At 38.9% G+C, this 14,545-nt stretch overlaps 1 protein-coding gene across 5 annotated transcripts in view; it reads right to left on the reverse strand.

Moving 5' to 3' along the window:
• RNF216 (ring finger protein 216) overlaps nucleotides 1–14,545 on the reverse strand; it is a 145,192-nt gene that overhangs the window by 126,327 nt on the left and 4,320 nt on the right. For all 5 annotated transcript variants that reach the window (XM_042972503.1, XM_042972505.1, XM_042972504.1 and 2 more), the window contains exon 2: nucleotides 5,594–5,725. In XM_042972503.1, coding sequence (XP_042828437.1) covers nucleotides 5,594–5,660 — 67 coding nt within the window. In that variant the 5' untranslated portion in view covers nucleotides 5,661–5,725. The remainder of the gene's footprint in view (nucleotides 1–5,593; nucleotides 5,726–14,545) is intronic.

The following is a 14,545-nucleotide window of genomic DNA, read 5'->3' on the forward strand; positions in this document are numbered from 1 at the left end:
GGAGGCAGAGAACACGTTTACCAGGAGGCGGGCACAACCACATTCAGTCTTTTAATTCAATTTTGGCATAAAAAGGGTCAAGCCTAAAGCCAAGCTACTGGTATGTTAGCTTATCTCCTCAAGCAGCATGTGCACCCAAATATTAACAGCCAGGTTTCCATGGAGATCTTCGCAATAATACATTTTGGGAATCCAAAGAAATAATCTGACAGTATTATCCACTTTTTCTTATACAAGGTTGGAAAAATCTGTTGATAAAATCCTGACTGCAAATTTTTAAAAAGTGAAATCACGGTCTCCCCCTCATCTCTACTCCTCCCAGGGAATAAACATTGTTTTATTCAACGGATCGGTCTGAAAAAACTTTCACTCAAACACGGTAAAATTTCATTTAATATTTAAAATATCAAAATTTACTCACCTTAGACATAAACCTTAAAAATCATTTCTGCAAACACAGTTGAGTGTTTTATTTTTTTTTAATTTTTATTAGGAAAAAAATTTTTTTTTACATTTTATTTATTTTTGAGAAACAGAGTGAGACAAAGCGTGAGCGGGGGAGGGGCAGAGAGAGAAGGAGACAGAATCTGAAGCAGGCTCCAGGCTCTGAGCAAGCAGTCAGCACAGAGCCTGATGCGGGGCTTGAACCCACAAACTGTGAGATCATGACCTGAGCCGAAGTCGGACGCTCAACCGACTGAGCCACCTAGGCGCCCCACAGTTGAGTGTTTTAAACACCATTTAGCATCCATGACAGTAAACAATAGAACTTTCCTAATTTCCTTTTAAATACAACTATCTGGATAACTATATGTTCAAAGTTTCTAACTTTTTTTTTTTGTCTGAAGATAGAGCGTGTCCAATTTGAATTACTGAATAACACAAACTGTTAATTTTTTCCTGCCTGACCCATGGGAATGTTAAAGGTTAAAAGAAGCAACGAAGAGAAAATGCATTCAGTGTCCTAGAGAAAAGGTTAGGGGGGGGGAAAAAAACCAAAACGAGGAAAGAGGCATCATCATTATAAACACTGAAATTTTTCCATTAAAGCTCTAATATCTTTCTCAAGGTTAATGCCTCATTTATTTTTACGGCACCCAACAATTTGAACAGCAATCTAAAGTCAATTATCTCACGTGACTCATCCCTGTGACAGAGCTGTGGGACAGCAGTTTAAAACAGGTAAGTCTGTAAAATCTAAGGTTCGACCTCCGAGGTCCAAGTCTCTGCTCTACCATATGCCGGCCATATGAGGCTATTATCTAACTTCAGCAAGCATCCGCTTCTCCAACATTAAAAAAGGTTAGTGCAGAAGGCTCAAACCCGCAGCCTGCAGGGGGGACAACCAACCAGAGCTGGCCTAATACATGCTGCAGAATTCTAGATTTTCCTGAATGTTCTCCATCATTATATGCCTTTGGTCATTTCCAGTCATTAAATGGCTGTTTTTGACAATTTTGTCTCATTTTATCACTGGTTTTGGGGAGAGAATTTGCCAAGCTCCTCGGCCACTCCAAAAACCCCACCCTGAGGAGGTCCATTGTGAAGAGACACTGAGGCAGAGTACTAGACACCAGGCACGGGGTCAAGAGAGGAAAGAGGTGCCCGTGAAACAGAGTAACAAACGAGGCCCTGGATGCTTTCTGTTGCTTAGCTCCCAGAATGCTGGCAGCCGGTCTTAGATTCCATATGCAGGAAACTGTAGACTCCTCTCTGGAAGAACTGGTCCGAGAAAAAAAACACTTAAGAGACCACCTTGGAAGACCCAATGAAAAAGCTGGCTTGAAGCTTCTCACCTCATAGTGAGGTCCAATGGTTGGCAAAATACTCCCCCAGCACACCATGTATAAACACGTTAGCTTTGAAAAAAATAGTTTAAAAAACTAAAGTGTAACAAAGTCTACGAATCAAAAATATAACTTCATGAATTAATACAAAAGGCCCACAACTGGATGACCATCACCAAGGTCAGTAAATACAACATTTCGAGTACATTAAAAGCTTCCTGACTCCACAGACTAGTTGTGTTTGTTTCTGAGTACGCATTCATTTCTGGCTTTCTTGCAAATACTGGTTCCACGTATCCACGGGGCGGCATGTGCAGTAGCTCTCTCTGCTATCCGCAGGCCAGCACGTGACAACATTACAAGTTATTTATTCTTCTGTCAATGGACTTTTGGGTTGGTTCCAGTCTTGGCAATTTTGGATCCTGAACATTCTTACACACGTCTCTTGGTGTGCTCATTTCAGTTGGGTACGTTCTAGGAGCAGAAGAGCTGAATTATATGGGAAGCATATGTTCAATTTTAGTGGACGATGCCAAATGATTTTCCAAATTATGCCAATTTATATTCCCACCAGCAGTGTGGGATGGTACCTGCTACTTCCTGTCCTCACTGGAGCGTAGCCATGCTCATTCATTTATATATTATCTACAGCTGCCTTCACTTTTTTTAAAATAATTTTTTAGAATGCTTTTTATTTTTGAGAGAGAGAGAAAAATAAAGACAGAGAGAGAGAGAGAGAGAGAGAGAGAGAGAGCACACGTAGGTGAGGGGCAGCGAGAGGGGGACAGAGGATCCAAAGCAGGCACTGCGCTGACAGCAGAGAGCCCAATGCCCAATGCGGGGCTCGAACTCACGAACCATGTGATTGTGACCTGAGCTGAAGTCAGACACCTAACTGACTGAGCCACCCAGGTGCCCCTGCCTTCAATTTAACATATAGCTGAGTAGCTGCAACAGAGACCACATGACTTGTAAGGCAAAAATAGTGACTCGCTGGCTCTTAAAAGTTTGCTGAGCTCTGGTTTAGATTATTCAGTTAGATGAATCTCATGAGCTTCAAGATTGTATTTTCATTACCATGCAATTAAAAATATTTTCTAATTTCCATTGTGACTTTTTCTTTGAACCATAAATTGTTCTGAAGTGTATTCTTGTTTTCCACGTACAGGGATTTTCTAATTATATTTCTGTAATTGATTTACAGCTTAATTCCAGCATGGTTAGAGAACATCATCTATATGATTTCAATCCTCTGACTCTGTTTGGTGGCTCAAAATATGGTCAATTTCGGTAAATACATTGGGTGCAGTACCATCTATCTATTATGTCAAATTTGTTGATTATGTTCTTCCATGTTCTATATTCATACAAAAGTTTGCGTATGCTTGCATCAGTTAGTGAAAAATACATTTAAAATCTCCCACTCTGATTGTGGATTTATCCATTTCTTCTTTTAGTTCTGTCAATTTTTGCTTTTGACACCATGTTACTGAGTGTATAGAGGTTAGAAATGTTTTATCTTTCCAGTGCAATAACCCTTTTATCATTATGAACTCTATCTTAATATTACTACTTTGGGCTAAAATGTCTATTTTACCTGATAACACATAGACATACCAGCTCTTTTTTTGTGCTACGATTTGCATAACCCATCTTTTTTCATTCTTGTACTTTTAACCTTTATTTTACCTTCATTTTTAAGCCCATTTTCACTGCATATAGAATTCTAGGTACATACTACTCAGCAACTAAAAAGGATTTAATTACTGATACACGCAACGTGGATGAATCTCAAACCACTCTGTTGGGCAGAAAAATTCAGGCATAAAGAGTACACACTGTCCGGTTCCATTTATATGAAGCACATCAGCGGTTTCCTCAGGCCAGGAGTGGGGTGAGGACTGACCACAGATGGGGCATAAAGGAACCTTTGTGGTATGACAGAAATGGGTGGTCTATGGGTACATTCATTTTTCAAAGCTCACTGAACTATACAATTAAAATGTGTGCATTTATTTAAGTAAATTATACTTCAATAAAGATGATTTAAAAATTAAAAAGAAAAAAACTTACAGGGGTTGGCACAATAAAAATTATGGTGAAAACACCACAGCTAATAAAAACAAAACAACTCTGCAGGCCTAAAAAAATATCCTCATGCTGGGTGCAAAATACATAAACCCTGTCTCACAGAAAAAAAATGCTTCCAAAGTCAGTAATTTCCTCAAAGGAATTAGATGTTCTGAAATTCTGTTCAAGTATATTTAAAACCCAGTTAAAACACTACTACAACATTAATTTGATATACATGTGGAAAAATTTTAGAAATGATCACATATACAAATTATAGCTAAGATTTAAAGCTTTCTCACTCACAGTGAATTATGGTTACACTCACTACCAAATTAGAATAAACTATTAATAAAATTCTAAAAAAATTAGTACTTCTTTTGCATTCATAATGTGCCTAGTTTAAGCATGTTAATTTATTTTTCTCAATATATTTGCTTAATAAAATCTGTTCAACTTCAAATGTTGTCTGAAAGCCAAATGTATGTAATTTACACTCTACTGGGAGAAAAATAATCTTCATAAGCACAAAACATTAATAGGAAAAAACAGCAACAAAAAATGGCATAATTTCTTCCATGGAATCTTTACTTGTCAAATATACTTTTTCCCTACTCATCAGCATGAATTTTTTCCTTTCAGCCTAAGTGTAAATGTGAAGTAGGATTTGACAGAAAATTGCATATGCGTTTAGGAATGTTACATAAATACAGGCTCCTTTCCCTTTAAGAATCAATGAACTTGCCCGAATGTTAAATACTGTAAAATGAATACATGTTCTAAAATTCCCTGTAAGGGGGTGCCTGGGTTGCTCAACTGGTTAAGCGTCCAATTCTTGATCTCAGCTCAGGTCATGATCTCACAGTTTGTGGGTTTGAGCCCTGTGCTAATAGCGTAGAGTCTGCTTGGGATTCTCATTCTCTCTCTCTCTCCCTCTCTCCCTCCCTCCCTCCCCGTCCTTTCCCTGGTGTCTCTTTCTCTCTCTCAAAAATAAACATTTAAAAATAAAATAAAATAAAATAAAATTCCCTGTAAGGCAACCAGGATCTCCTGGCAAAAAATGAAATCAAGCACCATATGAGGGGGCAAAAATGCTCCAGCATCACTTTCAGTACCTCTAGAGCATACAGGCCTGGAGGAGCCCTCCTCTGAAGACCCCATTTCTTCAAAAACAGAACTGCCACTGTTCCTATATTCCCACTTGACTTCCTAAGATCCAGTGACTGCACATTCACAGCTCTTTTTGGCTTGCTCATTAATAGCTTATGAATCCAGTTGCGAGGAAACATTTTTAAACTTCATTCATGCCAGCAGGTATTACCATTTGACACAAAGTTTTAGACTGATGAGTCCATTACATCAGATGTTCTGATGTCTAAAAGTGAAATGTCTCTGGGTTCTACGAGGTGCAAAATAGGTTCGTTCCAAAGACTATGGGGACGCCTGGGTGGCTCGGTCGGTGAAGCGTCCGACTTCGGCTCGGGTCATGATCTCGCGGTTCGTGAGTTCGAGCCCCGCGTCGGGCTCTGTGCTGACAGCTCAGAGCCTGGAGCCCGTTTCAGATTCTGTGTCTCCCTCTCTCTCTCTGACCCTCCCCCGTTCATGCTCTGTCTCCCTCTGTCTCAAAAATAAATAAACGTTAAAAAAAAAAAAATTTGAAAAAAAAAACAAAGACTATGTAACTGTAACATAAAAGGAGAAAGCAGTGATGAAAGGAAGAAAGTGAGAACACTTACCTTGTCCCCGGTGGCAGTGAAAGTTGTTCAAGTGAATTACCTCTTCATTGTTGTTTCCCTCTGCCATTTTCAAACGCAGACATATACATACGTGCTTGCTAATATCTGAACATGGTGACTATTCAAAAGGGTCTGAAAAAGAAAAAAAAGAATACTAAGAATGAGGGATTATCAAAACTCTTCCCACATATTTGGTCAAGGTAGCATTCTAAGCTTATGGCGAAAATACCACTAAAGAAAATAATAAAAGAATGCATAACAAAAAAGGTAATGGTAGGGGAAAAGAATAATTAAAAAATAACTAATTATTGCAGAAGAACATATAAAAGAGGAATAAAGGATTAAAGAACACATGGAACAAATAAAGAATAAAAAAAAATACACTTAAAAACTCCATTATAGCAACCTATAGAATGAGAGGAAATATTTCCAACTCATAATATCTGGTAAGGGGTTCAAATACAAAAATATACAAAGAACTCCTGCAACTCAACAGCCAAAACCAAGTAATCCAATTTTAAAATGGGCAAAGGACCTAAATAGACATTTTTCCAGTAAGATATTCAAATGGCCAACAGGTACATGAAAAGGTGCTCAGTATCACTAATCACCAGGGCAATGCAAATCAAAACCACAAGCTATCATCTGTGCGCTGTTAGAATGGCTATCGTCATGACCTGAGATGAAACCAAGAGTCAGACACTTAACTGACTGTGCCATCCTGGTGTCCCCACCAGAGAAATTAAGAATGAAAGGCAAGCCAACAGGAGAAAAAATCTGCAATACACATAACAAAGGGCTCCTATTCAACAAGTATGAAGAATGCTTACATGCTGATTGAAAAACAAACCAGACAACTTAAAGGAAAAATGAGCTAAAAGATTTGAACTCCCAATGTTGAGTACCTTGAGGAAACCCAAAAGGCCAGTAAACAAATGAAAAAGTGCCCAACATTATGAGACATCAGAGTAATGTAAACCGAAACCACAAAGGAATTCTGACAAGATGGCAGCACCACAGCTTTTGAACTAAGCTTTTATTTTCATCTAAAAACAAAAAATTCCAGGGCACCTGAGTGGCTCAGTCGGTCGAGCGTCCAACTTCAGCTCAGGTCATGATCTCATGGTTCATGAGTTTGAGCCCCACATTGGGCTCGCTGCTGTCAGAGTGAAGCCTGCTTCAGGGCCTCTGTCCCCCCCACCCTCACCCCACCCCACCAGCGCTCTCTCTCTCAAAAATAAACATTAAAAAAAGAATTACAAAAATTCCAAGTTAGGAAAAAAAAAAAGCTAAGAATAACTTAAACCCCAAAATATGAGCCCGTGAGGACAAATCACCAAGAGCCACATGATCTTTGAAGTACCATTTGTGCCTCAGAAAACACACGGAATCATTCAGACGTGAGGATAAGCCCCAGACAACCAACAGGTATCCACTGAGAAGCACACAGGCTAATCTGAGAAAGCTGTGAACACCGGGAAGGGGTTTGCTCAGCTCAAAAGTGGGTGAATGCAAGGGATGCATCCTAAGGTGTGGGAGGAGTGAAGCAGCCCAGGACCCAGAAAGTTTCAAACCTGATCTAGCAGGGCTCCCTTACAAGATGAAAAGCTGGGAAGAGTGACATTGAGTAAAAAGAGACAACAGAAAGAAAGGAGAGAAGGCAGGTCTACATGAGAACAGAGGACAAAGCCAGGAAATCTCAAAAACCAAGGTATCGTATTTTGAACGCTGCATGAAAAAGGAGTTCGGTGAAGCTAGAAAAGCTATCCCAAACTCCTCTCCTGGAAGTCCAAGAAAACCAATTTCATTACAAATGAGCAAAGAAGAGAGCTGATGTCAAAGCTCATATAAAGTTCTAAGAAAAACAAGCAAAACAACATCCCTATAATTAATGAATACATGCCAGGAAGAGGAGACAACCTAAAGGACACTAAAAAAGTACACAAGCCATAAAACAACATAAATCAGAACTAAAAAAACTCAAATGGAATGACAGCTCTCAGGAAAGAATTAGAAATAAAAGGAAAAAAAGCTTTAGGAGTGAAGACAAAATTAGAAGGAACACAAGTGTGAATGAACACAACACACACTGCTTAGAAGAACTAAAAGGTGAAAGGAGGAAAGTTTTAAATAGAAAAATAAAGAGACAAAGGAACAAATAATCAAGGCCAAGACTGTCGAACATAACAAACAGCAGCTCTTGAATAACTCAAAAGGGAAGAGAATACTAAAAACTGAAATGTAAAAAAAAATTTTCCTAACGTGAAAATGTTGAGGGTCGCCTGGGTGGCTCAGTCAGAAGAACATCCAACTCAAGTCATGATCTCACAGTTCATGTTATCGAGCCCTGTGTCAGGCTCTGCCCTTACTGTACGAAGCCTGTTTGGTTTGCTCTCTGTGCCCCTCCCCTGCTTGTTTACATTCTCTCTTTCTCACTCTCAAAATAATTAAACTTAAAAAAAAAAAAAGTTAAAAGACCACATTTTGAAACAACCCCGTATATACCTAAAACAAAAAACACCTCACCCAAAATGACAACCATCAAGACACATTCTAGTGAAATTACAGGATTTTAAAGAAAAGAGGTCCCTTTAGGACCTGGGCTTGAGACATACAAAAGAATGAAAATTAGATTAATAATAGACTTTGACAGTGATGCTTTATGCCATTAGAAAATGGAGTCAAATTCTTTTTTTAAAAAATGGGAGCCAGAGAACACCTGGGTGGCTCAGTCGGTTGAGCATCCAACTCTTGATTTCAGCTCAGGTCATGATCCCAGAGTTGTGGGAGTCCCTGAGTCGGGTTCCACGCTAAGTGTGGAGCCTGCTTGGAATTCTCTCTCTCCCGCTTTGCTCCTTCCCCTCTCAGTCTCTCTCAAAAAAAAAATTTTTTTTTAAATGGGAGCCAGATATTTTCTATCCAGCAAAAATAATTTCAAAGAAAAGGGCACAAATTTATCAACATATAAGAACCTATGGAATACTGATTGCTTCTACAGGTCCTTCCTGAGGAATTGACAGAAAAATAAACTTCAGGCAACCAAAATGACTAAAGACACCACCATGAAGACTGGTAGTGAACATTAAATGTATAATTACTTGTAGCACAGAGATTAAATGCTAACTAAAATCTAACAATACAGTACAATTATAAAAACTATGGGGAGGGGAAGCATATGCAAAATTTTAAAGGAATGTAATCATATTGGTTGTGATGTTCTGAGACTTTCATTCTGATAGCTGTGTGCATATAAGATAAAAAAAACTAGTAGGAGTTATGGAATATTCTAGTTCTATTAATCCCTATGTCCTTGAGAATCAAGATTCTCCATGTAGAAAAAAGAAATTTTACTTATAGAGAAGTAAAACCCTAATAGTCTTAAACTTAAGTTATAAACACTAGTGTGAAGGAAAATATTTTAGTTCTGTACAAAAAAAAGAGAAAGGCCTGAAGAAAACAATTTATTTGTAGCAATCAGCATCTGTAGTGCCTAGATCATGGTCTTGATTTAAAAGTTTATTTATTTTGGGGGGGGGGAGGGAGAGGGAGAGAGAGAGAGTGAGAGAGAGGGAGAATCCCAAGCAGACTCCACACCATCAGCACACAGCCCGATGTGGGGCTCAAATTCACAAACCGTGAGATCATGACCTGAGCTGAAACCAAGAGTCAGATGCTTAATCGACTAAGCCACCCAGGCGCCCCTAAGTTATGGTCTTGAAATACTATTTCCCACCAAAAGAAACCAGGGATTTTTGGGAGAAATTACTAATTCCATATCTGAAGCAAGAAATGTACAAAATGAGCCTACAACATCTTGTCCCATCACATATCACGGAAACTATCAAAAACTACCTATCAAAGACTGGGTCCTGTCAGAATAACTCAAAGAAAAAAAAAAGTTCTGAAGAGGTGCCCATTGGCCAGACATAGAACATTCTGAGCACCAATAAACATAATAATATGACATGACTCTCTGAAGAAAATATATACAAGAAAGTGTTCGTAATTATTAAAAAAATTTTTTTTAATATTTATTTTTGAGAGAGAGAGAGAGAGAGAGAGAGAGAGAATGCAAGTGGGTTGGGGCAGAGAGAGAGGGAGACACAGAATCAGAAGCAGGCTCCAGGCTCTGAGCTATCAGCACAGAGCCCGACACGGGGCTCAAACCCACGAGCCATGAGATCATGACCTGAGCCGAAGTCGGACACTCAACTGACCAAGCCACCCAGGTGCCCCAATAATTTTTTTTTAACAGGTCATTTTCACAGTATGATATCAACCGATACATTATCTTTAAAATTGGTAAAATCAAGGCACAGATTCAGGTATTTTCTTGTCTTTCCTCTATAAACTATAAATCACTGGATAACCAAATAGAGCGTAAGAAAATGGTTTCTTTATAAAAGTATTCCAATATCAATTAAAAAATTCAATTAAGATACGATCATTTTGTAATCCTTAATGAATTACTGGATCTAGACCTTGCAAATCACTGGCTGCTAACATCACAGAGACAAGACAAAAGCGCATTCTGAGAAAAGAACACACTAGCTACAGCCTTGTGAAAGAGACTGAACAAGAGTTTGGTGAAGGATTTGGACTCAGCCACATTTTTAGAATAGAAGCTCGAGGAAAAAAATGAAATTTTGAATTGCACCCTAAGTATGCAATCCAGACCATGTATCCTCAATGGGAGTGCTTCTGCAACAGTGTGAAAAGACCTTAAGGTGTTACAATGGCTTGTGACTCTTCAAAATTCAGTTTCACCCAGCAAAATCTTATTCCTTAGTAATTAACGGGGAGGGTTAGGGGGAAAAATTGTCTAAAAAGGCTCTCTCTATAGGGGAATGATAATTTCTTAGAAGTCTGATGAACACATATTTAGGCTCTGTGAAACTACGGGTCAAACAGTTCAGGTTCAATAACAAGTTATAAGGAAAAAAGAAAAGGAATGGAAGAAGAACCTTAGATTTAAAACATACATCAAATATTTTTTTTAATCTTTTTTTTTAAGTTTATTTATTTTTGACAGAGAGAGAGAGAGAGAGAGAGAGAGAGAGAATGTGTGTGTGTGTGTGTGTGTGTGTGTGAGAGCATGAGCTAGGGAGGGGTAGAGGGAGAGGCAGACAGAATCAGAAGCAGGCTCCAGGCTGTCAGGACAGAGCCTGATGCGGGGCTTGAACTCACAAGCCGTGAGACCATGACCTGGGCCGAAGTCGGACACTTAACTGACTGAGCCACCCAGGCGTCCCATATGCATCAAATTTTTAAAATGCGTTTATAATACCTAGGGATGTACTCTTGGATGATAAAACCATAGAGAAATACAAGAAAATGACTATAAAAGTCAGACTAATAATTTTAGGGGGAAGGAATGAGTTATGATCAGGACAGGATATGTGGGAGGGTGCTGGGGTGGTCTACTTTTTAAACTGGGTGGTGAGTACAAGCATCTTATAATTCATTACGCCATACATTTGTTTTATGTGGTTCTAAATATGGTGTTTTAGGGGCACCTGGGTGGCTCAGTCGGTTGAGCGTCCGACTTCGGCTGTCATGATCTCACAGCTCGTGAGTTCAAGCCCCGTGTTGGGCTCTGTGCTGACAGCTCGGAGCCTGGAGCCTGCTTAGGATTCTGTGTCTCCCTCTCTCTCTGCCCCCTAACCCACTCACATCCTGTTTCTGTCTCTCTCAAAAATAAACATAAAAAAAATTCATTTAAATATGGGTGTTTCATTTTGAAGGGTAAGAAAACCCTCACAAGATATTGTATACCCACAGAATTGCTAAGGGGCACCTGGGTGGCTCAGTTGGTTAAATGTCTGACTTCAGCTCAGGTCATGATCTCATGGTTCGAGAGTTTGAGCCCCGCATTGGGCTCTGCGTTGACAGTGAGGAGCCTGCTTAGGATTCTCTCACCCTCTCTCTCTGCCCCTCCCCTGCTCACTCACTCAAAATAAATAAAAAATAAACTTAAAGAAAAACAATATGATAAAGTCTGATACTTTATCATAAATTGTAGTGGAAGATGATATGCTCTGACCCAACAGCCCACCACTAGCAATCTAGATTATAGAACTTTTGCTTATATGCACCAGGTCTATGTATATAAGAATGTTCACAGCAGTATTTTTCTTTTTTTTCTTTTTAACGTTTATTTATTTTTGAGACAGAGAGAGACAGAGCATGAACGGGGGAGGGTCAGAGAGAGGGAGACACAGAATCTGAAACAGGCTCCAGGCTCTGAGCTGTCAGCACAGAGCCCGACATGGGGCTCGAACTCATGGACCACGAAATCATGACCTGAGCCGAAGTCAGCCGCTTAAACGACTGAGCCACCCAGGCACCCCGGCAGTATTTTTCTAAGAGCCAAAAACTAAAAAGGACTCACACCAACGAAGGAATGGACAGATATCCAGTGCTATGTTCACACAATTAAAAACGATACAAAAAAAACCCCCAAACCATTGTGAAGTCACACACACAACATGGATGGACCCCAAGACATAAAGGTTGAGTGAAGGAATCCAGACATAAGAAAGTATGTATTGAATGACTTCATTTAGATAAAGTTTAGTTTAGGCACAGGCCCAAGCTCAGTCTGGGGTGAAACTTCTTTGTGTGTACTGTATTTCACAATAGAAAAGTTAGGCAAACAAAAGCCATTATAAGAAAAAAAAAGAAAAAGAAGTGGTTGCCTCTGTGAAACAGTAGTTGGGGTGTCATGAGGGGAGAACTACTTTTAAATCTTCCTGCACTTTGATTTTTGAGCCATTTTCTTGCTTTAATTTGATGAACGTTAGGAAAATGAAAATAATTAAGAACGAAAGGAGGACAATTCTAACTGCCATGGGGCCCTTTTAGTCCCAAGATCCTATCTATAACCCACCCACTCAATGTTTTTCCTTCTAAGAAAATCTCAATTTTCTTTGCCTTCCTGGGAGAAACCACGTGCTTTAGAGAAAGTAGGTCCCCAGACCCTGGCTTCTCATTAAATGATGTCTACAAAGAATTAAAAGTCAAATTAACATTAGAATTTTTCCAACTTAGAGAATACGAAGTTGTGTATCAAGACTTTTTAAGTCTTACAACAGAATTCTCTGGTTATCTATACGTGGACAAAGGTAACTCAATTTTTAAAAATTACAAATCTCACTTGAAATAATAATTAGGACATCGTTTACAAAGAGCACAGGAGAAAGGTAAGAGCTCTGATGTCAAATTTGAACTGCCACCTATTCAAGAACTTTACTTTTCTTCCAAATACAATTTTTTAAAAGTATTCTGAACACTTAATTCTACTAGTCAAGTTTCTTATTTCACCACAAAGTTCCTTCAATTTTACGACAGAAATCCAACAGAAATGTGATTCACTTTACATCTACCTAATTTAGTTAAAATGTCAAACTTGTGGTTGAACAGATTACTTGTGGTGCTTTAAGAGCAAGATTCCGCACAAATGAGTGGTACATAAAAAGACCCCAAGTTGCAGTGAGAAAAGGAGTCTGACAACAGAACTCCTCCTCCTGACTAGCTTCTCTGCAAAGGTCATGTCCTCTCATTCAGGCTTCAGATTAAACTACCTAAGCATGAATGCTGGTTTCACCATTTAGTCAATCAGTGACTGCATAAATTGCTTAATTTCTTGGACCTAGTTCATTTGTGAAATGAGAATAGTGGTTTTAAGATGAACTGCATTAAATATATAAAGTGTTTAGCACGGTACCTGGCACACAGCAAGTGTCACATTATGACTGTTATTTCCTATGAAATGAAAATAGCTATTCTTACCTTGTAAGGCTGTGGTGGAAGACGAAATCAGAGGCCATTTGTAAATGGTAAATGCCAACAAAACAAGAATTTTGTTATCCCAAGCACACAGATGTATAGTGTTTATTAATTAGTCGGTGATACATACAAACGTTGGGGGAGGGAAGGGCTTTATTTTCCTTTTCCAGGTTACTTTTTACTAGTTTTATTAGAACTATTCACAGTTAAACTTTTACTTCTTTCTATAAGAAACTTCATTTTTTCTGTGAAAGTAGGTTCTTGATCAAACAGCTGAAGAAAATGGTTAAATAAATGTGGAATCCAGAAATTGGAAATGCTACCTAAGAGAGTATTTTATCTTGCCTCTTCCTCGTATTGTAAAAATTTTCATATGTACGTTTATGACTATACTCTATAGTCAATAAGGCAGTTGATGCTTCCAAGCCAGAACCAAAAATTAGCATATATTTCATCACTTCATTATTCCGCGGAGAATCTTATGTAGTACTACTATATACTAAGTAAAAACTTAACAAAATTAGATGACAATTCTGTGTTTTCTTCTGCCTCCTACAACTATTTTTCAAATCCCCTTCTTTTCCTTGGGTGGATGTATCAACATATGAAAAAGTCCACATCTGAATCATGTTCTCCACCATGTTCTTGACTATCTTATTCATAGCTGTATTTCCTGCATCTCACACAGTGGCTGAATGAATGAGTGGCTCCAAAAACATCTTCCTCTGTCAGAGTCCGGAGCTGTTCAACAGAGCCATACAGAACCAGAGTCTGATTAAGGGACCACAATCAGTTCATCAGGATTTTCTTCAACTATAAATAATCTTCTTCTCATTCTTCTATTCATGTTACATCTCCATTTTTCCTTCTACAGGTTCCTAATATAATACTGCATGGTCCTGGGGTTTTGCAGTGTTACCACTTTCCAGAGTAATCTCCAGCAATGTGTCGGTCACTTCTGCAACACTGATTTTGGGGTAATAAGAGATGCTTCCCACTTAACGAGTTAATCTCTTTGGCCACTCCAGAGAAAGGTGGGCAAAGCCGAGCCAGGCATAGTCTGGGAGAAGCTGACATGCCCATGTCATACCGCTCCACAGCACCTCTTCCCAGAACGGTTTCTCAAGGGTCTATAAGTGATTATTGCTCTTCATTCACATTCTA

Source organism: Panthera tigris, chromosome E3 (genome assembly GCF_018350195.1).
Source record: "Panthera tigris isolate Pti1 chromosome E3, P.tigris_Pti1_mat1.1, whole genome shotgun sequence".
Lineage (NCBI taxonomy): Eukaryota > Metazoa > Chordata > Mammalia > Carnivora > Felidae > Panthera > Panthera tigris.